The sequence below is a fragment of the Heliangelus exortis genome, chromosome 1 (genome assembly GCF_036169615.1).
Source record: "Heliangelus exortis chromosome 1, bHelExo1.hap1, whole genome shotgun sequence".
In the NCBI taxonomy this organism is placed as follows: Eukaryota; Metazoa; Chordata; class Aves; order Apodiformes; family Trochilidae; genus Heliangelus; species Heliangelus exortis.
In genome coordinates this window covers 71,766,732-71,793,285 of record NC_092422.1, presented here as the reverse complement: position 1 = coordinate 71,793,285, position 26,554 = coordinate 71,766,732, and the positions used below count along the sequence as shown (strand labels likewise).

The 26,554-nt window shown below is 41.4% G+C and overlaps 1 protein-coding gene across 4 annotated transcripts in view; it reads right to left on the bottom strand.

Annotated features, from left to right (window-relative positions):
* The window catches only part of WWC3 (WWC family member 3), a 100,076-nt gene extending 78,885 nt beyond the window's left edge, over positions 1-21,191 (bottom strand). For 2 of the 4 annotated variants that reach the window (XM_071747930.1, XM_071747938.1), the window contains exon 1: positions 20,672-21,016. In XM_071747930.1, the coding sequence (XP_071604031.1) occupies positions 20,672-20,880 (209 nt within the window). In that variant the 5' untranslated portion in view covers positions 20,881-21,016. Of the gene's footprint in view, positions 1-20,671 lie in introns of all 4 variants that reach the window. The other 2 variants (XM_071747947.1, XM_071747921.1) reach the window with 2 other exon arrangements.
* Between the last annotated feature and the right edge of the window lie 5,363 nt (positions 21,192-26,554).

The following is a 26,554-nucleotide window of genomic DNA, read 5'->3' as shown; positions in this document are numbered from 1 at the left end:
GTATAAAAGTAAACAAAAATGTTTAAAGAGCCCTTGTATATGGAGTCTAATTGCTTTAAAAAGGAAAACAAATTACGCAAATGACATTTTCACTAGCAGCTTGTCTAACACCTGGTTTAATTTAATAGGTATTAAAGATATTGTGAGATATTGTAAGCATAGACAAGTTCTCCTGGCAACTTTTAACATCTAACAAACTTTAATGTTGAGAAGGAAAAAAAAATAATTCATTGTCTTCAGAGATTAATTTTATTTTTATTTCTTGCTTCCTCCAAAAGTAGTCATGAAAATGAGGACTCCCCTCCTCCTCAATAAACAGCTCATCCTCACATACTTGTCGAGTTAAGCCCAGCACATCCTTCCACTGTCTTGAACCTGCACTGCTTTGATCTCCATTTTCCAAAACATGAGAACCACTAACTCATTCTCAAACACACCTTCCAGATCAGACATGAGCTTCCCCATACGGACACATACTTCCCCTCCCATTGGTGTTATTACAAGCTTTTATAAGCATAAATTTTGACTGTACCAAATATACATCTATCTGAATAAGGACAAAAAATATTCCTTTTTTTTCTTAGTACTGCTTCCTTCTTTCACACAGCACTGGGAGCCACCCCAGCTCTCCCGAGCTGAAGGCAGCCACTCCCTACACATGGATGGGCAGCTTCATGGGTGCCTCCACCAGCACTATCCAGTGACACCCCAGTGCCTCATGGCACACACTCCTGGAGCTTGTTCCAGTGTGCAGCAGAGGGACACAGCTCCCTCCTCCTGAGCTGGCATGGAAGTGGGCACATGCTGACAGCTTCCATGATGCAGCATTGGAGAGCAGAAACTCGAGGGGTATTTGATGCTCATTTGTAAATACAGTTTATTATTATCACATGCTGTTAATAGTCACGTCCATCTTATTAATTTTCAAAGTATTCTGAGGAACTTATGGCTACAGCTTTCCCCAAAGAAAACCACTACAGGCTAAGTGGCCAAATGTTCTGTACTGTGATGGACACCTATTACTCACCCCCATCAAACTCATAAGAAGAAAATTTTCAATTCCAGCTCCACAGCCAGGAGACACGGCTTAACACGAGAGAAAGAATATGAGAAACATATATATACATATATATATATATATATATATAGTATATGCTTGGCTAGCACAACTGTAACATAAATATGAAGATCAATAACAATTTTTAATGCTTCTTAAAACATCATACCTACAGCCTTTGATAGCAAGGTAGAAAGCAAGGGGGAAGAGCGAGATCAGAGAATCATCATTATCATGGTTGCAAAGCACCTTCAAGATCATCAAGTCCAACTCACAGTCCTACATCACCATAACCACTAAATCATCTCCTGAAGCCTCAATTTTTTTAATACCCCCAAGGATGGCGACTCCACCACCTCCCTGGGCAACCAGTTCCAATGCTTCACCACTCTTTTGGTGAAGAAATTCTTCCTAATATCCAATCTGAATCTCCCCTGGTGCAATTTGAACCCATTTCCGAATCCCACCATTCCATCTTCAAATTTCCAGATCACACCATTCCATCCTCAAATCAAACTTGCTCACTGCTACATTTCTTCATGGTGCCATCAGCAAAACTTTATTTCAAATATCTAGTCAAAGTAATATAAGATTCAGGAACCAAAATCTTCAGCATTTGGAAGGCTGCAAGTGGAAGTGTCAAAGTATCTCTGATTTTAGGAAGTGTTTTACAAAGGAAAAGCATGAATGTTAGCAAACAAAGCAGGAAAAAAAAAAGAACTAACATATCATTACATTAATCTTGTTTTATTTGTATTCAGGCAACCACACTATTCATTTATAATCAAAGTACCACCATAACATTAAGAAATACCATAACTAGTACCCACCTGAACACCAGATACAAGGAGTTTAAAAATAACACCACACAAAACCACATCTGGCCAAGCAGAGAACTGAACTTGAATATCCCACTGTATCCCATACACTCACTCACTTGGGAGAGACACAGAATCATAGAATCATAGAATTGGCTGGGTTGGAAGGGACCTCAGAGATCATCAAGTCCAAGCCTTGATCCACTACCGCTGCAGTTACCAGACCATGGCACTGAGTGCCACATCCAGTCTCTTTTTAAAATCTCCACTACTAAATAATCCACTACTTCCTGGGGCAGCCCATTCCAATGCTTGATCACCCTCTCAGTAAAGAAATTCTTTCTAATGTCCAACTGAAACCTCCCCCAGCACAACCTGAGACCGTGCCCTCTTGTCTTGCTGCGAGTTGCCTGGGAAAAGAGACCAACCCCCCCCTGGCTACCCCCTCCTTTCAGGGAGTTGTAGAGAGTGATGAGGTCTCCTCTGAGCCTCCTCTTCTCCAGGCTGAACAGCCCCAGCTCCCTCAGCCTCTCCTCGTACAGGCAGATAACTTTTTAGGACTGGTATTTTATAAAAACTAGAAGAGGAGGTTAGAAAAGGCACTGCAGTAATACAGCTGGAATACAGGGCAATGAATGTAAAGCAGGACTGTGGAAGAGTGGGAAGAAACATTTAAAGGTGTTTTTCTGTTTCTATCAAGTATTTGAAAAGGCCAATTGAACATCTACCTTGAGATTCCAAGTATCTTTCTGAGTAGCTATTGTGATTAGATTATGTTAGAAAACTGAAGTCACAGTTTTATTTCAAGAACTTTGCTTAAGATAATTTTATTAATACAATAATATTGTTTAGATATATACACATATGCATACTGCAAAACAACAGGTGATAGTTATGACCCCATTTAATTAACCCTGCTGATAGAACCTACCATACTACACATTTTATTTTTAAATAAACTTTGCTTATAAACTAAACCTTGCAAGAAAATAACTATCACCTACAACATGCACAAAAATAAAGTGAAATGATGTCTGTAAAGAAAGTAACTTTACAATACCACGTACTGTAAATTAATGCAGTAAGTTACTCCACACAAACACTTACAGAGTTTGTCTACACAGGATGTTCCCAGCAGACTCAAAGGAGCTCTCCCATGCCTTCCATGGGTAGAACTTCCAGCTAATTCAGTAAGGCACAGAGCTCCATCTAATATAATCTAGCCTACACAGGGCTTGTTAGCTCAGGTTTGGTGATGAATTAACCACAGTCACCTGGCTCCCGACCAGCTCTAAGCAGGAGCCGAATTTGCAACATAGCATTTAGACACAACTGAGAGAGTCTCCTAATGAAATTGCTTACTCACCTTATTCACCTCCCTTACATCATCTAGTGGAATAAACTACTCACCCACACTGCTACACGAAAAGCATTCACATGGAAGAATGTTTATTCACACCCATGCTTACTGAACTCCAGCTTTTCCAGGTAGAAAAATATGTTCTTAACTAAAGTCAAAACCTAAGTGAACAATCCCTGCGGACCAGGAAAACTATGGTAGCCACTAGTTTTGACTGTATTTAGTGCAATTTGTGTCTGATCCTTATGAACAGAAAATGACTGCGAAGAGCTCCAGGAAGTACATTAAAAGGTGGTATCTCACCAAAAAGCCCTCTGCAGAACTCTGGGTTGCAGTTTCCTCAACACACACAGGAAAGCAAATATAAGCCCCAGGCAGTGTACCACAAGCAATGCAGTCATAAATCTGTACAATGGTTTGTTTCATTTATGGGGGAATAGTGAATCTATTGCACACACACCACAGAACTATGATAGTAAAAGCCTGTACCATAAAAACTGGCATACTCATCTCAAAAAATGTATTTCTATTACTTACCAGAGTTTTAAAAAGCACTTAGCTTTTAGAAATTGACTTCAGTTTTAATGAACTGGCTACTAGGAGCTGGCAGACAACAGGGGCAATAAAAAAATTTAAAAAAAAAAAATAAAATCAAGAGCTTGTAGCCCTATCTCCTATAAAAATATGGATATGTGATTTTTATTAATAACAATATTAATTAATAGACCTAAGTCTATTTGGTTTTCATTCCATCAGTGAGTTTCAAATTTTAGGGAAACTCCGTAGATAATTCAAACACTTCAGAAGTTTCATCTTGAAGAAAGCAAGAACCCTATGTGCACACCTGATCAGGTGTCAGAAAATCTGCAGAGATCAAGTGGATACAAACATCCCAAACATAAGGCAAAAAGTGTCCAGCAGAACTCTCACCTTCCCCAAAGTCAATCAGCCGTAAGACACAAACCCACAGGAAACCAGACTTCATTAGTTCCGGTACTCACGGAAATACCTGATTTCTATAAATGGAAACATTTTCCACATAACATCCACTGTGAGCTTCTATGGCATATCAAGCTCAGTACCCTGCAAGGCATCTCCCTGCCCTACCCTAGACACTCACGTGCAAGCTACCCAAATATTTTCCCTTCCAAATGTTATTTTCTTTAAAAATACATTAAATATTTCCTTGAAAAATCCACAGCTAGTCCTATTTATGTGACTATTTGCTGGGTGGAACAAAGTTAGATGCTAAGCTGGAAATACCGTAACAGCTGAGTATTTTAACTGGCAACACCCTTGTAATGAATGCAATGCCTGTGTGTCATATCAGCTAGAGACTCTGCAACCTTACAACTCTGACATCTCCCAGCTTGAAAAATTAATTTAGCAGGTTTATTAGAATTTCACATGCCCATTTTCACAGATGTTCTTGCATTAAAAACACCCAGGAGAGCTGTATAATCTGTATATTAAAGTTTAATCGGTGATGATCTCAGTAGCCAGCTCTGGCAGGTCATAATGCCATCCCTCCAAAACTGTACAAAACTTTCGTGCCGTGCCATAATACTGTTTATGTTACAGTAGTTTTTCTCTAAAATACAAGCACAAAGTGGAGATCATATATTGTTTTTAAATACTGAAATCTTACCTATTTCAGATAAAGATCAATAGCCTTATTACCTGTACTGTTCCATCAATACAGGTGTGCACTGTTCACAGCGATTAGGAGTGTCCTACGAGGAACTTGTCCTACATAAATATGAATTGTATAAAAAGAACGCTGCAGTTTCTTGAGTATCTAACACTGTTAGGCTTAGGAGATTTATTTTTTCCCCCAAATTTGAAAGCAAACATATGAAGTCTGTTCTACTTTTTCCTTAGCACAGCCACCAGATGTATTGCAAAAAGGCACGTTCATTTTCCATTTGAGTATTTCCTGATAGTTTGTTGCCACATTTTATTTTAAACCTGAACTTCAGTGAGGTGTGTTTTGTTGTCTTTCAGAAACATAACAATGGGGACAGCAGAGAACTGAGGTAACAGGGGATTCAGTAATCCAGTAGATATTGGGAGTCTTGATTAAAAATATTTCTGTGATTAAAAGTGACCCACCCATGAGAATCAAAGAGTTAGGAATTTGGAGACATGCCAGTTCATACAATAACTGTGTTTATTTGTTTTAATAAATATTTAAGAAGCACGACTTGTGGTATTTGATACAAGCAAGTCCTTGGTTAAAAGGCCTTTCGGTGTGACATAAGCAAATACAGTCAATCCTCTTAACTTGTCCGACTTCAACATTCAAGGCTAATCTAGTTTTAGGTCAGGAAAAAGACTGTGGTCTATCATTTTAAACAAACCATTGTAGTAAAACGTGAACAGGAAATTCCTAACTACACTGTTCAAAAAACAATGATTAGAAAAACAACGCCAGCTCACAAAGTACAAGGAACCTAAAACTACGACAGGACAGTCTGGGTGGAAAATAAAAATAAAAACGAAACACACACATAGAGCTACCTTGCTCTTTTTTAATTTCCCCCATACCAACTCCCACTCCCCACCCCCATCTCCCCACAGGGGCCAGAGGTCCTCTGGACCTTGCCAAGGGAGAAACCTTTGGATTTGAAGGGGGAAGTGAGCCATATATACAGCTTTGTCTGATACCTTGGAAATATCCTGCCTGCGGGAGTTACTGCAGGCATGCCATTCATTCCACAACATATAAATGCCCTCTTTAGAGCCTCATCTGAGCAGCAGTTTCATTTGGATTTTAAGGCACAGGTCTGCCTTGTTTTTCAATAAGCTGAAAGCTATTTTTACCATGAAAGAAAAAAAACAAACCAACCCCAACGTTTTAAAAGACTGCCTGAGAGCATACAGACAGTATACAAAATGGGTAAAGTGTGGACTCAAAGAAAATCTCCTGTATTAGCATTCTATTCATAGCACAGATTTCCCTCTAGTAAATATAAAGGAAAAAAATACAGCAAACAAAAAACATACACAAAAGAATGAAACAAAGCAAAAAAAAAACCACCAAAAAACCCACACAAACTCAACAAACAAAAAACTGCCAGACAAAAATATCCAAAAGTTAAACACCACCAAATTTCATGTATTTTAATTTCTACCAGGTGTAGTATCTTTCATCAATTCTTCAACTTAAGTGTTCCTAAAACTATTGGAACTTACTCTGGTAAAACTCTGGACATTTGACCATCTTCACTAGTCAGGAGAAAAAAACAATGTATTCTGAATGAGACAGAAATGACAGTAAATTGAACTATTCGATTTTTAATGTAATGTAATAACGTTACAGCGAGAGCCTATTTATCTATACAAGATGTCAGGAAAACTTTTTTTTTCCTTTACATGAGACATATCCTAAAAATACCTGGAAGCAGCTATTAGTATTAAAATCTTCATCCACTTTGAAAAATAAGCTTCAGAGCACATACATGAAAGACCAAAGACAGAAAAAAGGAACATATGACTTCAGAAGACTTGCATTTTAAAGAACACCATTTATAGGCTGGAAGGCAGGTAGAAAATTTCCACAGCCAGGATACTATCCACATATTTGGGATGTTCCTAATGGAATGAGAGTTTTAGACAAATGGTAATTTACTTTTGGCAATTTACTTTTTAAAGTGGACAGGAAAACCTTCTAGAAATGATCCACAGATTTTAGATATAAAGAGAAGAAGCTTATGGTTGTGACTAAGGTAGAAAACAAGGATGGTTTTCTTTATCAATTGATGTCAGGAAGAGTAAAAGAAATACCTAAAGAACAGTGAGGAAACGGTCATATGTGCAAAACTTAAAAAAACCCCAGATGTTCACACTCTGTACATATTCACACAAAGGTGGTATTACAGAAATTTCTTATATTAAGTTTTAATGATAAAGTGATGCAGCTGTACTTTAAAACTAGAACAACAACATTTTTTAATAGCATGAACCCCTTACATGTAAGTCATTAGAAGAAAAAAACATTATCAACAACCTCTTCCAGATATCTATTTTCAAAAGAATAAGGTAATGGCCAAAAAACCAAACCAAGTTCTGGTGAACAGTAACAAGAGTACTATTGCCTTAGAGTTGTTTGGCAGACCCTGTGAAACAGAAGGAAGGACACAGCTCAGTCCTAGCAGGCAGATGTCCAGAGAAGAAGATCAACTATATCATCCTGTTAGCAAACAGAAGCCCTGAGCAGGCACGGGCAGATCAACAAGATTATTCCCAGAAGTAATTTACCTAACACAGTATTACAGCATATTATGGCACAAGAGAGCTCACTTTGTACCTATCACAATCTCTACATACAAGGCCCTCTATACTTCAGGGGAATTCAGAAGTTTACAAAAATGGACCATTTTCCATAATCACCAGAGCTTTATCTAGACTGTCAGATATTCCAAATATCGTGACAAATTTTATGAAAGTCTGTTTAAGAAAATGTTTATCTGCATCCATATGAACCACCTGGTGTTTAGCCTTTTATTAAGTCATGGAGAGTCATTCTATAACCTGGTTGAGCATGAAAACAGGTTTACATCTAAGCTCAGTAAAACATTCACATGTCCTTTAGATGTTCTTCTGGGAAAACCTGAGACATTATTTTCTAAGCACATGACACACTCCTAAAAGAAAAAAAGGTGGAATATAAAACATTTTGCCCCCAATCTCACAACGTGTTTCTGAAAATGTACTAAAAATTAAGGTACTCAATAATTCCCCAAGATTCCTAAGAACAGATTCAGTACAAAGAATTGGGAGGTTCTGAGTGACATTCACAGCCAATGATAGGTAATATTACTGTGCTTTTTCTTTAAAACAAAAAAAACCCAAAATAAAACAAAAAACCAAACCAAACCAAACCAAAACAAGACCACCACAAACAACCAACAAAACTGATCATGGCCCAGCACATCTTCCACGGATCATTTCCCACAAGTATGTCTCAACTTCAGCTTTCCAGGTTGTAAAGTTTGAATGTTTAACAACTGAAGCATTGAGGCTATAGCTGTAGGAATTCTTGTAGATGCTAAGTGCCTGAAATTCCAGATGATTAAATGAAATTACACAAAACATTCACATACTCCTTCCTACAGATTTGTATTTGGATACTTGATCACAGACTAAACAGGCTTTTTGCTCTGAAAGCCTTCTACCATGTTTAAATGAAGAAATTTTTAACACTTCTCCAAAACAACAGAGAAGCACATACAGAAAACTACTTCAAAAGACACTAAGGAATTTGCAAAGCAGCTTATTTTACATTAAGAAAATAATTCCTGGAACTGGAAACACAGGATCTTCATAGTATCATCAATCAACTAGAATCCAAGAGTCAGCATGATCATAGACATCTTGACACTTTACTCCAAAGATAGGCTAAAGGAAAAGATTTTTTTTTTTAAAGGCAAAAATTAAAGCATTTACTGACGTTTTTTGGAAAAAATATTTTTAGATGTAACTAGTTAAAAAAAAAACAACAACAAACAAAACAAAAAAGTCTCAACTGCTTTTTCATGCATGATTCAGTAGCTAATTTTTTTTCTCTCAACATCATCATCTTCCTGAATAAAAGGTACTAAATAACACTTCAAGAACACTAATCATGCCCCACACTGCAGATCAATGTAAAAGGACTCACTCCCAAAGCGCACGGGACTATTAAATACAAACAATGTGAAAGGAAAGATCAGGTCAAGCACAAGAATCTCTCATTCTGACTCTGTGCATGGTCCCCTGGACTAAGGCAAAAGGTTACAAGTATCTTGTTACTACTTTTGATTAATACAGGTAACTGGAGTCACTGAAGTCCTGGCTATAAACAAGTACATTAAAATGCTGGACTACATGTGCATTAACCTGCAGTATCCAGGGGCTGAGAAATGAGTGAAATCAAAAAGAAGTTTTCACAACCTACCTTCCTCTTTACTCTTAAAGCTTCACTAAAGGCAATGCAAACCAATTCAGAATCAAAATACAGATGATCAAAAATACCTGACCATTTTTAATGGAAACACCTTTGCTTTTCTTTTGTGGAAAATAGTTTTTAAAACCTCCACGAAACATGGCTGTTTAGTTAAAACTATGTCTTTTGCATGCAGATGAGAAAGAAGCATCAAAATCAAACTGCAATTGAGAAGTAGGCTTCAATAGATTATAGGAGTACTTCTAAAAGAAGAATTCACTGTCAGAAACATTAAAAAAAAATGAAGAAACTGGAAGCTCACGTGTGTAGGTGTATTTAGGGAAGGACTGTATGTGATTACTCAAGAGGAATCTCAAGACACATGAGAAATCAGACCATTGCTTCAAACAAAAGCAGCTTTAACCATCTTTCTACAAGCTGGCACTAGTAAACATGTTTCTAAACAACAAAAAAAAATCATTTAATTGACCCAACTGAGCTGCTACATTAAAGTGGAATTCAAATGCCTGTGTAGTCTTGAGCACATGGTGCCCATTTATCACAGATCTTAGTACACCCATAGCCACAAGAGCAGGACTAAGTTTTTCCTTGAATAAACTATGAGCTGGTAGAAAAACAAAGATAAGAGAACTCAAACCACCACAAAGTAACTTACACTGTTTTCTTTAAATGTCATCGCCCAGTACACTGCATAGAGCTGGAAATAAGCATATGAATATGCAATATGCAAGTTCCTTAACTTAATTTTGACAAGTTACCTATTGCATCCTGAGTCTTTCTATGCATTTCCGAGTTCTTGGGTTTTTATTATAAAAAGAGATGCTTCCTCTAGCTCATCATGAATAATCAACAGGTTAATCTGTGTTAGTCACCAATTTTAGTGTTAGAAACTACTAAGATACAACTACAATTGACCTATAAGCCCAACAGCAATGAGATGGTCATTACATAATTTTCTCTGGGATTCTCTGCCTTACTCTGAAGTTGGGGGTCTGGGTGTTTTTACCCGTGTGCCTTATCACATCTTTAATACTCTGTCTTGTCTTCTTACTCAAAAGTTGTTATTGTTGAGGCAGCAGATGACACACATTAAGTGTTTAAACACTGATTTCCAAATGCATAACAATGCTTTCTCCTATCTACTAATTATCCTTGTATTGCCAAAAGAAAGCCCCAATGATGGTTTACTTTTTATTCTGACATTCTCTTTTAAGCATTCACAGAATTGCAGTTCATGACTAGTAACTCTGGACTGTATCCTCCTCTGAGGAGTGTGTCACAATTTGTTTATGCTATAGAATTAAATAATTATACAGCACTTCAACTGCCTTCCCAAACATGGATAAGCTACTCTTTCTAAGAATGCATTGTATATTAAGGTTTTCTTAAAGTCTTCTTTTTAGCTGTTCAAACTGTAATTCAAGATTAAGTAAGTCAGTTTTGAAATATTATGCATTTTCAGCTTTGATACCAAACTTTGTATTTGGCCATATAAAATTCTAACCTCTGTGTGTGAAAGAGCTTTAGCCTAAGTACAATATAAATCAAAATAGTTTCAACAAGATTCTCCACAGATATTTCATCTTGAAAATAACTCTTTCAGAAAGCTATGAAAGATATCCTTTGATTCTCTGTTGCTGGTTCAAGGGTGTTGATATCACTCTACTTTATTTTTGTCCCATTGCCAATTTAATATACTGAAATAGAAAAAGTCTTTGACAACAAAAAATGAAAAAACAGTTGCTTCAGCTTTTGATATTCACTAATTCAGCCCCTGATGGCAATCATCTCCTTCAGCCAAAAGAGCTAACAGTACAGCACAGAATCTCCTCAACCCTGCAAACCACAGGGAGACCACCAAGCTCATCAGTGGACACAAGAGCCTTTCCTGCTCCAGAAAACACCCACAAAAAGGCAGAGAAACAAACTAAGAAATACTGCAGCTTATTTGACCATGCAACATATATCTAGAGCAAGCCTCACCAGTAGGCTAGCTATATATTAAAGGGCTGACTCAAACGATTCAATGGGCCATTAAAAGTGACAGATCATGTCTCGCCATGCTTTTAGCACACCCTAATTGTACTAAGTCCAAACTAATCTTCCTATCTGGAACGGAATCAAGAAATTATCAAGACCTTTGTATCATGGCAGAAGAAAGCCTACATCCCTGTTCCCTTGCCATTAATAACTGCTTAAGAACTGATGGATTTATCTCCATCAAACAGGCTTGGCAAAAAATATATCATCAAAGTCCCCGCTCCTCTCTCTAAGAGGAGAGACAAAAATCTTTTTCATCTAATTCAGGTATTACAATCTTCTCCTCCGCAACCTGGCAATTCCAACCTTGACCCACTATAGTCCCTTAAAAAAATTCCCCAGTGCCAGTGTAACAATCTTTTGATGAGTCACAGCTACAAATACTCATTACAAAGCCACCTTCCAAGTCCCCCCAAGATTTGGTTTTTTTGTTGAGGTACTAACATGCCTTTTCATGTTCCACCCTTTCCCAGTTACATCCTACGCCTCTAAACCAAACCCAGATCCTCCTTGAAGATGCTCCACTGTCAAGTTCCTCTCCACATCTTGCACATCATCTTATTCTGTTTCCTCTCAGGCACACCTCCAAGGTAATGCAGTGCTGATATCCTCCCCAGGCACCAGTCTGGGTCCTGGATCAAATTCTCTCATGCACCAACTTCAGGGAAGGCAACGTCAACTATTGACTTCACAAAATCTTTCATGGGTGTTTCCAAGCTGCTGCTGATACCCCAAATCAGTTCTGCTGCTTGTAGCCCTCTCACGTAACAGCCACTTCAATGGTGCTTCTCAGCTAAAAAACTGACTCTGCCACCTATTTGACTTCTGTTGGCTTTTATACATCCATCTAATGTCTTTGACTCCTTCCTTTTTAAACATAACCCAAAGCTTGTTTAGAAATGTGTTGTTTTCCTGTGAGGGTAATTTAAAAATCGGTAGTCAGGACTGCCACTCACAAAGAGGATTTACTCAAAGAAGGTTTTAAACTGACTCATCACTTTTGCCTAATCCAATTCCTTACTGAATTAAACTTAATTGACATAAGCCACTTAAATACTCATCTGCCCTGAAGGTTAAGTCAGCTTAGGGACCTAAACCAGCTGAAAACTACCCTTCTCAAAATGAGACAAATAAAATACCATACAGACTTTTTTTTTCTTTCCCTAATTCATCTTACCATAAGGTCAGATAAACACCAGCACCAGTGCAAGAGAGGGGGCAAGACCATGAGTCTGGCAGGGAGGACAGTGCTGCTTTTGGCAGCAGCTAAGCAGTAGCTCAAGGGTTCTGTATTGCAAAAGCTCACAGAGTGGTGCAAGCTGCTCTGCCACCACAGGGAAAGAGGTAGGAAAAGTACCTAGAGCATGTTTTCTTTAGCTAGCTGCTTTCAACCAGAAAAAAGTTGAAGATTACTTAAAAGCTTCGATACTGGCTGGCTTTGCTGGTGAATGTGAACTGTCACATCTGCAGTAGATAAGATACTCAGGAAGTTCTATTTTTAACTGCAGGCAGAAGAAGTATTAGTTTTACTTTGTTTCACTAAAATATCAACTAAATACTCCTGCTTGGCCTCACATACAACTTTACAAAGCTCTACCTTCCGGTAAACAATAAAAAAATTATACGCCAAGGTTACACTTAACAGGCACCTCTATGAAGTTTCTTGACAGGACTTTGCTAGATAAGTTTCTAATTTTTTTTTTTTATTATTATTATTGTCTACCAGTCATTAGTTCTCATGTTTGCACAGTGCTGTCACTGTATTTACATTCACTACATTTACATTCACTAAAAACACTAAGTTGTTATCTCTCAAACTAAACTTATCACTAAAATCCAACCCTAAATAGGAATTTTTTTCTCAAGATAGCAGAACTGAAAACCCGGCCCTAGCCTTGTGACATTTCAAATCTTGCATCTTCACATGTGTCAATTACAGATCCCCCTTTGGAAGATCCTTTAATGCAAATACCCGATTTTTTTTTTACCAATGCTCAGTGCTGTTTAATGACAATAAATACAACCATTATGCCTATACTGATTCAGATATACATTGATGTATGTATACAAAGGATAGGGAAGTACCTTCTGCAAGCACTGACAGCTGCAAGCACTGACAGCATCTGCCCGACTACCATTTCTCAGTGTGTAAGACCCAATGCACATGTGAGGCAGTCAGCACCACCTCACAGAACCCTTCAAGGAAAAGCCATCTACCATCACATGGCTGCAATATACTTAAATCACAAGTGCTAATTTAGTCCTTTCTAATATGCTCACAAATACAATATGGCAGGTGTCTGCATTCTGTAATTGCTGAAAATGCTTCCATTTAGAGGTTAAAACTACACACACACACACACACAAATTTCACTTTTAACGAAACATTAAGAAGCTTAACAGCATTTTTTTGCTAATGAGGTTTCCACAGCCCAATAGCTTTGATGCTGTAACATACATGCATAAGATCTTGTAGTTTTATGCTATGTAAGTTAGATTTTCAAATTATATCTATTTTAACCAATATAAACCAATTAATTAAATAATTAGTAATAACTGCTGTACTCAAGAAAAAATTTTCACCTCTATGAAGAGAGAGTAGATACCTCCCACCTCTATTTTCTGACACACTGAAATATTGCTAAAAACATTTATAATGCTCAATGACTGGAGATGTAGCACTCATTTTTAACAATATCAAATTACAAGAGTGGTTTATCAGAAAACACGAATGCTCACTTCATACAGTCACTGCTTCTTCCCAAGCAACATAAATCTGACAAGAAATTAAAAGCTATTTTGAAAAACATTTAAATCAGACAGCTGGTATCAAGAAAAAAGGCAATAATACCAAGAATCAGCTGATTAACATTTAATTATCAGAATCTATCAAACAAAAGATTCAGCTTGAACTAACATTAATTCTACCATGTTTGAGGCTACGTCCACTTTTATAGAAGCTACAATATGAAGTTAAATATCTGCCTAACTGAAAATGAACTACCCAGGATTAATAAATCAATAAATAAAATAAATGAATTTATCTCTCTCCTGAAAGGTAGATAGGTAGATTTTCGATGTGTGTGTGTGTGTGTGTGTGTGTGTGTGTGTGTGTGTGTGTGTGTGTGTGTGAATGTCAGTGTCCCTTTAAAAACATTACTGGATTATTCTGAACAAGAACTAAAGTGCAAGTATGTGCAGACTGCCCAGGAAGGTTTAGGGCACCCCAGCCCTTTCTCAACACCATGAGCTGCAGCGTGTATTCCCAGTCACATGCCAAGGGAGCAGTTGCACAGCTTTCCCATCCACGCTGTGGCTGTGGCTGCATTCAGGCTTGACGTTTGCACAGAAAATTCAAAACATCTGGACCTCAAGTACTACTTTATATGCAATGTTTTTAAGATACATTCTATGGGGTCCCCTGTATTTACTGCTAACCCAAGGCAATCAAATGATGCAACTACTGTGACTCAGATGCCTCAAGTGATGGAGATAAATTTGATTTCTTCTTTGCTGCGTTCAGAGAAATAACCAGATAAAGAAGTTCTCCATTTTCTAATGAAACAATGACTGCTCTGCCAAGCCTTATGAGTTACATTCAGCTGCATCTACAATAAATAGGTCAAATGAAATATCAGTGCAATGGAGGCAGTAAAAGTAGATGGTCACAGACGAAGGTACTTCAAGAGATGGCTGACTTAAAACAGGAAAAAACAAACAAAAAAACCTGAATTAGATAATTTAATCTAGAAAGGGGAAAACTACTCTGACATTTAATAACTCTTAATATTAAAAACATATCATAATTCTGGGTTCAACTTCTAGCTATCATATATTATTATAAATCCACTAAACAAAAAAGCTCTGAAGTCTCCGATATCATCTCTCTTTATGAACAGTACTCAAACCACTTCTTAAACATCACTTCAGCTGAATAAATCAAGCTCTTTCACTCTCATGGGAAAGCATATTTTCCAGATCCATACTCATTCCATTTTTTTTTTTCCCTTTACAATTATCTTGTAACTCTTGTGAGACTGGCACTGACGGCTCAGAGAGCCAATCTATAAAATCACAACCAAATTAGGATTTCACTAGTTCTGCTCCCCTTCAAACATTTTCAAGACATCCCTTCCAAAAATATATTTCTGTATCCTATAGGTTACATTTTATGTTTTACATTAAGTCTGCATCACAGTCATAAGAGGATGTGATTAGAATCAGTCCAGCCATTATGATGTTTTCAGAGGGAATATTAAAATAACGATCAACAATCACTTTTTCTTCCCTTTCCACAAACAGCATTAGTTTAAACCAAAAATGTGTTAACACAGCCGATAATCAAAATACAACAAAAAGGAAGTAGACATGAAAAGCCTGAAAACACATGTGAACTCTAAGCAAACTTTCAAAAAAATGTCAGTGATACTATTTGGTTGCCTTCATCTTTCTCATGCTTTGAAAATAAATATATTAATTCTAATACTGAATTACACTAATTGAGACACTTAGCGTGGAGGTTTAAGCTAAACCCAGGAAAAGTTTGTGAAAAATCTTCATTTAAATGCTTCTGATTGTCTTTGGGTTCCTGAGTAACATCAACCGGACAGATACAATACTCTAGGAGATACTCACTTGCCTTGACAAAAACACTGTTTCCTTTCTAGTGGGATCATGTGCTGGCGTGCCAAAAGATCTTTGTCTCACTAGGGAGGGGCACATCTTCCACTATTGGAAAAAAACTTCAGAAGTGATTCCCATCTATTTCAAAGCCCTCTGATCTGGTCTCAGTGTTGCTCCTCTCCATGTATCAAATGAAGCAAGAAAATATATGAAAAAAAAAAAGTAGTTTGTAACTAAAAATGCTCTCAATATAACATAAGATGCAGTCAAGCAACTTCAGTACGGAATTTTCTAGCTTTGAATATTGACGTGAATATTCTCTTGCTTTACTTGAAATCTCCTTTTTCTTCCTAAACTCAAACTGGGGAAGGAGATATTGCATCGTGCATCATCACACCAGCACATGGGTCTGAACACCTCACTTGGTCTTGTGCAGTACCATAAGAAACAAGAGTAGTAATGGACTGACTTTGTCCTACCACACTGAGAGAAGAGGCAAACAGGGTAATATACACATTTGCTAAAAGCAAATATATTATCATAATGAGAAGTTCTGAAATAGTTCAACAAAAAAACAGCCAGCACTCTGGACCTTTCTGCCCATCACTCACTGGAGCGTTTCTACTGCACACCTAATAGCACAAATACCTGCCTAGCGACAGGATTTCCCAAGCTGACTCCTTGTTTCAAGCCCTTTAGCCTTTCCTGCTTATTTCCAATCTCCACAACTCTGGCTTTTCATCAGGCTCTTCATCCAGCACATCTTATACTTCCTGATCCCCGTCCTCAAACTTCACACAAAGTTTTTATATTATCTTCAAACTATCTTCCTTTCTTCACCTAGACTTTGCATGCTGCCTTGCACGAGTATCTTCTGACTCTGAAAATTCCTCATCCAAAATTAAGGCTCCTTCTTTTCCCTCAGGGTTCCCTGTACAGCCAAGAAAAGAGCTGACACCATCACACCCTGAACTCTCACCAGACCGGTTTCTTCTTAGCTGTTTTTCCCTGCCCTACTGGTTTTCAGTCCAGTTCCCCTACTTTTTTCTTCCCAGGCTTCAGGTGCCATCCCTTCTTCTCCCTACCCCACAACTCCTGATTGCTTTGATTTCCACAACCTGTCAAATTCCAAGGTCAACCCCACTTGTTCCCATACTGCAAGTTCCAACCCATCTCCTCTACAAGGACAGAATATTTCTCCTGTGCTCAAATTAAGCAGATTTTAGCTCTCAGAATTAAGATGCTGATGAGGACACAGGACAGAAGAATTCTCTTGACTTCAATTAACATACCAGCAGTCTGGCTTGCAGGAAGTTTCTGCAAATACAGATGCTAAAATCTGTTTAACCCAGATCATACTGATATTTCAGTGCCTGTCAAACTGACCAAAATGAATTCTTTCTCTATGTAAAAAAAACTCTGCTACACCTTCTGAGTTTAAACCGTTGCTCCAAAACAATATTATTTGAATCTTCAAACAAACACCTCACATGAAGAAACTGAAATAAACACTCCCTTCCCTTTAGCATTGCTGAAAAAAGACCCTATATTTTAGCTGAAGTTTCTCCATATGACAAATCTAACAAGACTCACTAGGTTGGAAAGCTTTTGCCAAACGCCAACCATTTTGGCTAAACTCTAACCACATGAAAACACAATCTTGTAAGAAACAGCAACAGCAATTAAGATCCTTGGTGCCATGAGGATCATCAATATCAACCACAAAAGTCTGTCTTTTATAAGATCATTTACAATCCCAAGTTATTGACCAGAATCTCAATATAGTGCAAACACAAGACAAAAAGGCAGGTTGCTGCCTAGAAGAACTTATGATCTATTAAGATAAAAGACAACTACTACTGTGAGATAAAACATGCACTGAACAGCTCCATTCTGAGATCTACAGGATCTGCTACACAACCATCCACAATCTGTTTATCACACACAGTCCACACAGATCAACACAGTATCATCCCCAACCTAACTACTGATTTGACACTGAAGATGCCTCTCAAATCTGCTCATTGTATCTCTCTTCTACTGTTCTCCTGCTTTTTGCTTCATTTAGGCCACTTTTTCTTCCATAGGAAACTATAAGGCACTCACTTTTGTGTCCCTTATCCACTCTCACTCTGTATTACCATAACTTACCTCCTTTGCCTTTTCACCCTTCATCTCCCAAACTCCAAAATCCTATATAGAGAACATTTGTCCTTCCTCAACCTATCCAATTAGCATTTCCTTCTCTTCTTGGCTTCAATGGGAAAAAAAGCTAGAGGGATGGGAGATTTTTTTTTTGTTTTGTTTTTTAATCAAATAACTGCTTCGCATTAGATTTGCTAACCAAACTATACAAAAGGCTGAGAAATCTCAGGGGGAATGCTGAAAAGAAAAACAAACTAAGTGCCAGCTACAGTGAAAGAGGAGCCTGTGGGGATGCTTATGAGGCTACTGCCCATAGGAAAGCTTGGAGGTGCTGATTCTCAGAGCCCTGATCAAGTGCAGCATGGCCTGAGGTCCCAAAGTTTTGTCCAGTTCCTCCTGGATTAAAATTAAACCATTCAAACACAGAAAGGGGAGGGTGATCTCTGTCATTCTCTACCAAAATCAAAATGCTATGACACAAAGAGATTAATCTGCCCTCCACTTTTTCATCTTCTATTCCTAAAAATACAGCTTTAGCACCATTTCCCTGCTGCCCTGACCTTCCTTTCCCAAACTTTGGCAGAGCATAACTAACCTAATCCTTCCTACTTTGATGCTGCCCATGGGAATCTGAATAGGTGCAGTGAAAACTAAAGATTCAACACTTTCTGCTATGCAGAACACAGGTATCTCACTAAAGTAACAGTAATCTATCCTCGACCTGACTCTGCAATCATAAAACTAGATCCTTCCACTTGAATTCTACAGAATTCAAGAATTCTACAGATACATGCTCATGAAAACACCATGCCTTTTCTATCTGCGCCAGTGTAAATGGCTCAATCTCTATTCTACAACCTGTCCTTCACCAATCTGAAAAATAAATCTAAGATTAAACATTGGTGTAAAAAATGTAGACATTTTCAAGCATCATGTGGCATTTCAGTTAGTTCTCCAAAACCCAAAGCAACCCTTTTAGCAATACCATTTAAGTTGAATGGGAACTGAATTTAAACACTGCAGTAAAAGGCTAAATATTTTTCATTATTGTCTGTATGCAATATATTCCAGAAGACAAAACCACATGCCCTCTCAAATTTAGTGGAAAGGATGGCATGCAGAGTAGCCTCAGAGATATTGTTGTGTCATCAGTTACCTTTAACACAACATATTACAAAAAAGCAAACGTTAAAACGCATACACGTTGACAAAAAAATGTGCTATCTAAAGCATACTAACAAATATTTAATGCCTCAGCAAAAAATATATGCATGCATAAGCAAGACAAAAGATCTTGATCTGGTAGGTAAATATTTAGGCTATTTAAACAGTTATGTATCATTGTGCAAGACGGCAGAAATCGCTCAAATTACTACAGTCTTTAACCCAGACTGTGCTTAAATGTTTCTGTGGCCTGCTTAACATTCCAGGCATACTTCTGGCAAGGTAGCCCTGGCTGAGGTTCAAACTGTCCTTGTCCAACTTTCACTTACTATAAAAACATTGTTTAATATAGAAAAGCTTACACAGAGACATATGTTTCTTATTTCGCAGACACCTCGAATACTAACACTTGTGTTCACCAGCTCCGCATGGAAATTTTTAGGCGAAAGCTTCCAAGCGAGGTTGCGTTCACCGGGCAGTACCGGCTACACACAGCCCGTACTCCCAGCACTTCGAAGCTACGACGCCTAAATATTGCTCATAAGGCAATTCGACTGAATTTTTTTTTTTTAACTCTGCCTGCCTTTATTCGGCCTAATCAAAATTAAAAGGCCTAACCCAAGCTCACCACGCAGAGCCAGGCCCGAGAGACGTGAAAAGTCTCCCCCGAAACGAGGCAGCAGACGGGTAATTTGTAGCAGACCGCGTATTTGTCAAACTAACTGCAGGAATTTACCGGTTTGCTTACCTCCACGCAGCGTTATCTTTTATGAGGAGGTAATCTACCAAATTACTTCAGCATGCCTCCAGCCTGCTGCTGCCAATTAGTTCAGCCCGGCTAATAAATCAGAATGGCCAAGCCATTCGGTTAATGCGGGGCTGGTATTTCAGGGGGTACAAACGGAGGCAGAATGCTCCCGTCTGCCCTCCACACAGAGGTAACACTTGGGGTCAGCACCCACCAAAAAGAAAAAAAAAAAAATCCAACCAAACAAAAAAACTTTAATTCTTGTTTTATGTGTTTTGGTGTTTTCTTGGATTTTTTTTTTTTTTTTTTTTTTTTTTTTTTTTTAATGAGTCGAATTTAACACCGTAGGCAAACCGCTCAGCCCCTGGAATAGGGGCTCTGCCCCTCCGGTCTGCACACGCATCGATCGGATCGAGGAGGGCCGGGATGACACGGCCCCCCTAACAACCTCTGCCCGACTTCCCGCCTCGGGGCGAAGCGAGCCGAACCGGACCGGACCGCCCTGCCGACAGCGGCACCGGCAGCGCCGTCGCCCACACCCTCTCCACAGCCACGGCCGGGGGAAGGAAAATGTCGCCGATGGGCCTGGCCCCGCCGCCGATGGGGGGAGAGCACGGAGAGAGGGGGACGGAGAGGCCGGCCTCCCCGACCCCCCCTCTCCGCACCCCGTCCCCCACGGCGGCGGGGCCGGCGCCCGACGGAATGAACCGGGCTCGGGCGCTCCTTCCCCCGGGATCTTCCCCGACCGCCGGCGGCTCCCGCTCCTTACCTGTCCCGGGGGTCGATCCACGAGGTCTGCCGGGTGTTGTGGTCGATATAAAAGACTCGCCCGTCGTAGTCCCTCGCTTCCTCCCAGCCGGCGGGCAGCGGTAGCTCCGAGCTCTCCCGGCCCCGCTGCCCGCCCGCCGGCGGCCCGCCGCCCTGTCCCGCCGCCACTTGCTGTTGCCGCCGCCGCCGCCCGCCACTCAACCACGGCATGGCCGCTCCGCCGCCGGGCCGCCGCCGCCCAGCTCCGGTCGAAACCCGCTCCCCGCCCGCCGCCGGGGCAGCTCCCGTCCCGCCCGGGCCGCGGCCGCCCGCCGCCGCCGCCTCCTCCTCTTCCTCCTCCTCCAGCACTAACAGGCGGCCCCGCAGGGAGCGGGACTCGGGCGGCTCCGGCTGCGCCGCGCCGGGCTCATCCTCCCCCGCGTAAGCCTCGCTCCACGCCGGGACCAGCCCCGCCGCGCTTCCTAACCCCGCCCGGGACCTGCCCCGCGCCGCCGCGGCTCCCAGCCCCCGAGCTCGGCCCGCCGGCCCGAGAGCCCCCGCCCCGCCGCTCAGCAGCGCCCCGCCGTCGCCTCCCCCCTCTCCCGCCCGGCGCCTGCCCCGGCCATCTTCCCTCCCTCCCTCCGCCAGGGCCCGGCCCCTGCCTCCGCCCCGCTCGGCTGTTCCCACGCCGCGGAGAGCCGGGCCGGAGAAAGGGGCCGGAGAAGGAGAGCCCTCCCTCTACGGCCACATCCCCCGGCCTGCGGAGGAGGAGGGAAGCGGCGGGGCCCGGTCGGGCGACCGCACCCCGCGCCACGGAAGCCGGGCCCAGACGCAGACACGTCGACTGCGGGGAAAGGGCGGCAGCCCTCCCGCCGGGGCCCCGGCCGGGGGAAAGTGGCTTGCGGGCCCCCCGGGGCCCGTCCTGTCCCGGCCCTGCGCTCTGCCGCGGCCCGCTGGGGGTAAGAGGGAGGGCGAAGGAAAAGGAGAGTCGTGTCCGGCCTGCTGTGGGTCATGCATCCCTCGGTGCCCACCCGAAAAGCCTCGGGGGTGCTGAGCAATCTGAAAGGTGCATAAGGAGGTGGGGAAGGGACAGAGCTCGGCTGTGGAGCCAGGGAAGATGATGGAGATGTGATCAAGAACCCACGAGTCCCGGCGATCGTGCTGTATCCATGCTTGGATAATGGGTGGTGGAAAGTTACACACCCGAGTCGCTTGACATCGCAGCTCTGTCCCTTAATCTCATCCTGCAGAGCAGAAAGCAGCTGTGTCTGATTTGACCTGAGGCTGCTGGAGACCGCAGAGTTCCGGCTACCACCTAGAATGTAATTCCCCAAAACTTGGTTAGAGCAGAGTTAAAAGTTGGCCTGTGGTACAACATGCCTTTCCAGGACGCTGACTTAAGCTAAACCTTTGAAAATCTGGGAGTAAAGAGGTAAGGTAATGCAGGCTAAGCTTCTGAAAACTGGGACAGCAGTTGACAATATATTCTCAAACAACCTTAATTCAGTCCCCTGGAATTGGCAATACCCTATCCAGGGTTATCTTACAATTCCAATTATGTTCAACTTGCATTCACCATTTTAAATTACTTCGCTGTGAATGTTAATTGCTGCAGTGTGGTTATGGATGCAGGAAATTAGGGGACTTTTGCTTCTGACTTCTTTGGATTTTTCTTTCCTCTCACTTTTACTCACATCCCCAAACCATTAATTATCAAATAACGGAGCGGTGCAGGAGAGAGGCAGTTCAACTAATCACAGAATCACAGAGTTATTCAGGCTGCAAAAGACCTCTGAGACAGTCAATGACTATGACCTAACACTACCACATCAGCTAGAGCATGGCACTAAGTGACACAGCGGACTTTCCTTAAACACCTCCAGGGATGGTGACTCCACCTCCCTGGGCAGTCCATTCCAATGTCTCATCACCTTATCCATGAGGAAGTGCTTCCTGATATCCAACCTAAACCTCCCCTGGTGCAGCTTCAGGCCATGCCTTCTTGTCCTGACACTCGCTGCCTGGGAGAAACAACCCCAGATTCCTCAGCCTCTCCTCATAAAACTTTCCCCCTACTCTCTTTACCAGACTCCTTGCTCTCCTCTGGACCAGTTCCAGCACCTCAATGTCCTTGAAGTGAGGGTCCCAGAACTGGACACAGTACTCAATGTGAGGCCTCACCAGTGCTGAGTACAAGGGGAGAATTCCATCCCTGGTCCTGCTGGCCACACTGTTCCTGACACAAGCCAAGATGCCATGGGCCTTTCGGGCCACCTGGGCACCCTGCTGGCTCATGTTCAGCTGGCTGCCAACCAGTACTCCCAGGTCCCTCTCTGCTGGGCTGCTCTCCAGCCTCTCTTCCCCCAGGCTGTAGCACTGCATGGGGTTACTGTGGCCATAGTGTAGGAGCCTGCACTTGGTTTTGTTGAACTTCATGCCCCTGGCCTTGGCCCATCCACCCAGCCTGTCCAGGTCCCTCTGCAACCTTTGCCTGTCATCCAGCTGATCAACACTCTCCCCCAATCTGGTGTCATCCATGAATTTACTAAGGGCAGACTCAATCCCCTCATCCAGGTCATCAGTAGAGTTGATGAATAGGACTGGGCCCAGTACTGATCCCTGGGGGACACCACTGGTCACCAGATACCAACTGGATGCAGCACTATTCACCACCACTCTCTGGGCGCAGTCATCCAACCAGTTTTTAACCCAGTGAAGGGTGAACCTGTCCAAGCTGCTGACTGCCAGCTTTTCCAGGAGAATACTGTGGGAGACTGGGTCAAAGACTTTACTGAAGCTGAGGTAGACCACATCCACAGCCTTCCCCTCATCCACTAGGAGGATCACTCAGTCACAGAGGGAGATGAGATTGGTCAGGCATGATCTTCCTTTCCTAAACTTCATGTTGGCTGTGCCTGATCCCTTGGCTGTCTTCTACATGCCACTTGATGGCAATCAGGATGATCTGCTCCATAACCTTGCCAGGCACTGAGATCAGGCTGGCAGGCTTATTAGTTCCGCAGATCCTCTTCCAGTCTTTCTTGTGGATGGGCATCACATTGGCCAACCTCCAGTCATCTGGGACCTGCCCAGTTAGCCAGGACTGATGATAAATGATGGAGAGCAGTTTAGCAGTTCTTCCACCAGCTCCCTCAGCACCCTAGGATGAATCCCATTCTGTCACAGACTTGTTGAGATCTAAGGGGCACAGCAGGTCACTATCTACCTCCTCCTGGATTGCAGGAGGAATATTGTGCTCCCTATCCCTGTCTACCAAGTCAGGAGCCCAGTTGCCCTGAGGGCAGCCAGTTTTTTACTTAAAAACTGAGGCAAAGAAGATGTTAAGTACTTCAGCCTTTTCCTTGTCTTCCATTAGTATGTTCCCCACTCATCCAATAGGGAATGGAGATTTTCTCTGACCTGCCTTTTGTTATTAATGTATTTATAAAAGCATTTTTTGTTATCCTTAGCAGAGATGGCCAGATTAAGTTCTAACTGAGCTTTGCATCTCTAATTCTCTTCCTACATGACCTTATAATACCCTTAAATGCTTCCAGTTTTACCTGCCCCATTTTCCAAAGTTGATACACTTGTTTTTTTAAATTTATATAATAGGACAGATCATGCATTTTACCTATATTTCATAGGTTATTTCAGTATGAGTAGACTGGAATCTTCTTCTCAGGGTTCCTGTCAGCAGTGAGGTGTGATAGGAGAATTATATGTGTGTTTAATGATGAAAGCAAAGCAGAGTATGAAGCTCTGAGGGCAGTAGTGAAGTAGATTTAAAAAATCTGGTAAAGGTATAAAATTTTGCTAATGTGAGGTTGTAGATCTGATCTTCAAAAACACGACAGCTTACTCGTCAACTCATCTCAACAGAGGATTTACTTCAGGAAAGGCTGGGGTTTTGGCTCTGTCATGTGTTCCTAAGAGTTCAGAAGTACTTCAAGGAGCAAGGTGCTGCTTCACTGCTGTGATGTTTTTGATGTATTTTTCAAAGAGGGCAGAGTTAAGGCACACTACAAATTTTCTGTTTTTCAGTGGTTGCAGTTTCTATTATTTTAGTTATACTTCCCAGGCTTTCAGAGGTTTTCTCTAGCAGAGGTAGCCATTTTCAAGTGGCCAAGATCTATGTTAACAACATTCTGGGACACTGATTACGCTTATTAAAGAAACCAAAAACTGTCCTCTTTGCACTACAACTCATCTCTCCTCATTTCTTTTAAGGTCCCTGCAGCAACTACCTTAGCACAGTGTCTGTAGAGCATAGCACCATGCCAGAACACTGTACAGTTCATAATACCTGGAAGCAGTAGAGCCAGGTGGCTGTAATAATCCAACAAGACCAATTATCCCTTCTGAGGATATGTGCAGCATTGCCCTCCAACATGGGCTGGTTCTTCCTGATCAAGTCCCCAGAGTCCCAAGGGTCTCCTGTGAACAAATTTGTGAACAACTTGCAGACTGAGGTTGCTGAAGCAGCGTGGGGCTGACCACAAAGGCAGCAAAAACATTTCAAATGAAGGTGAGGAGCTCAACACAGCAGTGGGAAAGAGGGAAAATAGTAGGATTGAATGTGGAACATTTCATTCAGCTCATAGCTCTTCAGTTCTCATCTGAACTTTGGCAAATTGCATCAAGTTAGAGCCAGAAAAGGACTTCGATGTGGTTTCTCAGGCAGAATTATGGTGCACATACTCTGTGTAAAACATAAGCTTTATGTCCAGGCTGGCCTGGAACTCATGGATTCATTACAAATGCACCTGAGGATAAGTATGTCACTACATGATGGACAGGTCCAAGATTTTCAGATCCACCCTAGCTGCTTCTACAACTGATAGTTTACATCTCCCTAAATTTTGAGCAAATGTGAAAAAAATCCTTAGATTCTGCCTGGGCAACATTTGCAGTCTAACCATGAGAACATGCCCTAAAAACCTCAGATTTAAAATTGTCTTAGACTTTCCATTTTACTTTTAGCCTCTCTGTGAGAAAAATCATTAGCTTCAGGTAGGAGCTGAAGTTTCTTAAATACTCGTGAATAAAGGTGTTGAAAAACCTGATTCCAAGAATCCAGCCCAGTGTGCACAGAGCAGCCTGTATGAACCAGCAGGAAATGATAGGGCTGGCAGTTGCCTCACGAGAATAGAAACTCCCTCTGTCTGCAGTGTGCTCATGCCAAGATGCCAGACAGGAACTTTCAATTATTTTTCAGGCCAGAACGATACCCTTTCTTGGATGTTACCTCATCCTTCTTGCTGTTCCTTGGGAGGTAATGAACAAAACATTCAGGAGGCAGGGAATATTTCTGAGCAACATGAAAAGGTGAGAAGAGAAGAACCTGAAAAAGTCGCTATTGGCAATGTGTTATGTGCCAGCCTTACTCTACAATGAAACCCTCCTGTGCCTGCATTGCTGCTCCTTCCCTTATGTTTTCCTCCCTCTTCAATGTCTGTCATGCTTCAAGAGGGTAAAGGCAAAGTGAGGAGAAAGAGGAGAACCAGGTGCAACACAGCATACGTCTGTTTTGGGTTGCAGAAGAAACCTCTGCCAACCAAAGATGACCTGCATAGTATAGAACAGGTAATAACCTGGAAAATTTCAGATTAGGTGGTTTGGACGTCTACCACAGGAAATTAAATGCTTGCAGTGCATATTTTAATCAGTCTGCATGAATGCAAATATATTTCATATAATATCTACATACATTTACAGCAGTCTCTTGTCTCACTCAGATCTTTTCCATACCTACATAACACAGATCTCAACTCTGATGTGTTTCACATACCTTCATTCCACACCTGTTTATCTTTCCTTCCATTTTTTTCCACCCACAAACATTGCTTACACATTCACTCATTCCTCAGGCACACCTGTTCCTATTACCTCAAAATTACACAAG